Raw genomic sequence first — 2,052 nt, forward strand, 5'->3', positions numbered from 1 at the left:
AAAAAGGTATATATTTGGTATATACTTTTTTAAACTTCGATATTTAGGGCAGCTCTAGGAATATATATGAACCGATATAGCACATATAGCAAAACAACAGTACTGACCCTTTCTGTAAATAGGTAGACGGCCATCTTTACATAAATCTTTCCATCGGTCTGTGGTTCCGGTATCTGTGTTATGTGCAGCCTTTAAACGTGTAAAAGAGACACTGCTTTCTACTTCGCGTAGGAACTTCTCATCTACTTTTGAGCCTAAAAACGCTGAAATTTTGACGATTTCGTCATAAAGGTTCTGAAAAGACAATCATTGATGTTATTAATAATCATGCATTTTCAATTAAATCAAAGATGTGTACTCTCTTTGATTCATCGGTATTAAAAAACCCAGAAGTAAGTTCAGTAAAAAACGTGTCTATTTTCATTCTTGAAAAACATTTGATAAGAGGTTTGGTGTCAAGTTCTTTGTTTTGTTTGCGGTTTTATATCATGAATTAGCTTAAGTCTGGAACTGCGAACGGCTAGGGAGACGCTGCGTTATGCTTGGCCGAGGCTTGACGTCCTTGCAACATCTGAGGTAATATAAAGTCATAATACTAAGGGGACACGGCCAAAAAATGTAATGAAGTGACAAAGAAAAAACAGAGCGTTGCAATAGGTGCAGCAGATCATTTTCGATTTCTTCGATGTTTCCTTAACAAGAGACACAGTAAATAATAAGTCGCCTGTTATGAAAATTGCAGTATAAAGCAGGTCCGACTCTTTTACCAAACCTGTAGGGGATTGGGAACGCCAACAAAATTAATTGCGAAAAACAAATAGACGTCCAAAGTGCTCCAAAGAGGACAGCAAATCTTTTCTCTTAAACGTCTAAAGGAGAAGACACTGAAAAAAGAATCCGATGCCACAGTGGGACCATTTATGTCGCCTCAAAGGATAAATATGCAGTTGTATTCTTCCTTGAAAAAAAATCTTACCTCTTTGAGATCCTCATACCACACCGTGTGCACTTGAATGTCAGGGTTGTTTGATTTTCCATCCGTCCATTCCTTTATATAGGTAAACCACGATGCAGACATGTAAACTGAAATCGAACGCGGCTTTTATTATCGTAAATATTAATTTTGGTTTTCATTTCTTCCTTACATTTAAAGAAATTATCGCTATTTAGTAAAATATGATTTACTATGAAATTCGTTATAGAATAGAATTGATTATCAAATTACAAGTTGGCATGTTTATACCACTTCAAAATATATCACATCATTCTCTAACAATGAAAAGCTGTTGTTTCATTCTTTTCTTTTGCATTTGATATCAAACTTTCGACATGGTTAAAATAGCAATATATACTTGACTTGCTGTATTTTCTTACACTCGTCGGACAAGAAAAAACGAAGAAATCCATCCATTGTTCCCTCATAGCCAGTATTTAACATCGTACTGAAGTATTTCCAAAAGGAGACAAACGTATCCTTTGGATTTCTGAGGACGTTGATTACTTTGCCCGTTCCGCCTTTGACACCTGCTGGGATGAAAGGGTAGGAGAGGTGGGAGCCAATTGCACGACGATCTTCTATCTCATCGGCGGCGCTCAGGTCATGAAACTCCAGGGTTAACCCGTTCTCTTCAGAGGAAAAGCCTATTGACCCAGTGATCAAAGGTATAACTATATTCGCTACCCAGTGAGTACCTAAAACACCAGCATATGGTTAAGCGTATGACATTAATATGCAATTTGTTCGGCAAAATACACTTTAGGATGCCTGTCCAATTATAGGAGAATTCCACGGTTTTTTATTTTTTTATTTTTTTAAACATATTAACCTCCAGATTAAATTGGTGTTGGATACGGAAACAATAGAACTGTAGCAAGAATTGCTGTCTGTCCTCGTTGCATTTTTATTCTAAGACTACTGTTGTTGAATAGTTGATAGTTTGTAGTTACGGTGGAAATAAGTTTAATATAGTTATAACTTTTGGCAGTTGTACGGGGATCCTTAAGTTTGAAATATTTTCTGGCTTACAATAAAGTATTGTACATGTAACAATA

General features: G+C 36.2%; 1 protein-coding gene across 1 annotated transcript in view; it reads right to left on the reverse strand.

Annotated features, from left to right (window-relative positions):
* LOC110452579 (sulfotransferase 1C2-like) overlaps nucleotides 1-2,052 on the reverse strand; it is a 28,154-nt gene that overhangs the window by 23,689 nt on the left and 2,413 nt on the right. Inside the window, exons 2-4 of the mRNA XM_021501193.1 lie at nucleotides 1,375-1,692; nucleotides 977-1,083; nucleotides 108-294 (exon numbers count right to left, since the gene is read on the reverse strand). Of these exons, the coding sequence (XP_021356868.1) occupies nucleotides 108-294; nucleotides 977-1,083; nucleotides 1,375-1,692 (612 nt within the window). The remainder of the gene's footprint in view (nucleotides 1-107; nucleotides 295-976; nucleotides 1,084-1,374; nucleotides 1,693-2,052) is intronic.

This window comes from Mizuhopecten yessoensis, unplaced genomic scaffold (assembly GCF_002113885.1).
Source record: "Mizuhopecten yessoensis strain PY_sf001 unplaced genomic scaffold, ASM211388v2 scaffold6727, whole genome shotgun sequence".
Lineage (NCBI taxonomy): Eukaryota > Metazoa > Mollusca > Bivalvia > Pectinida > Pectinidae > Mizuhopecten > Mizuhopecten yessoensis.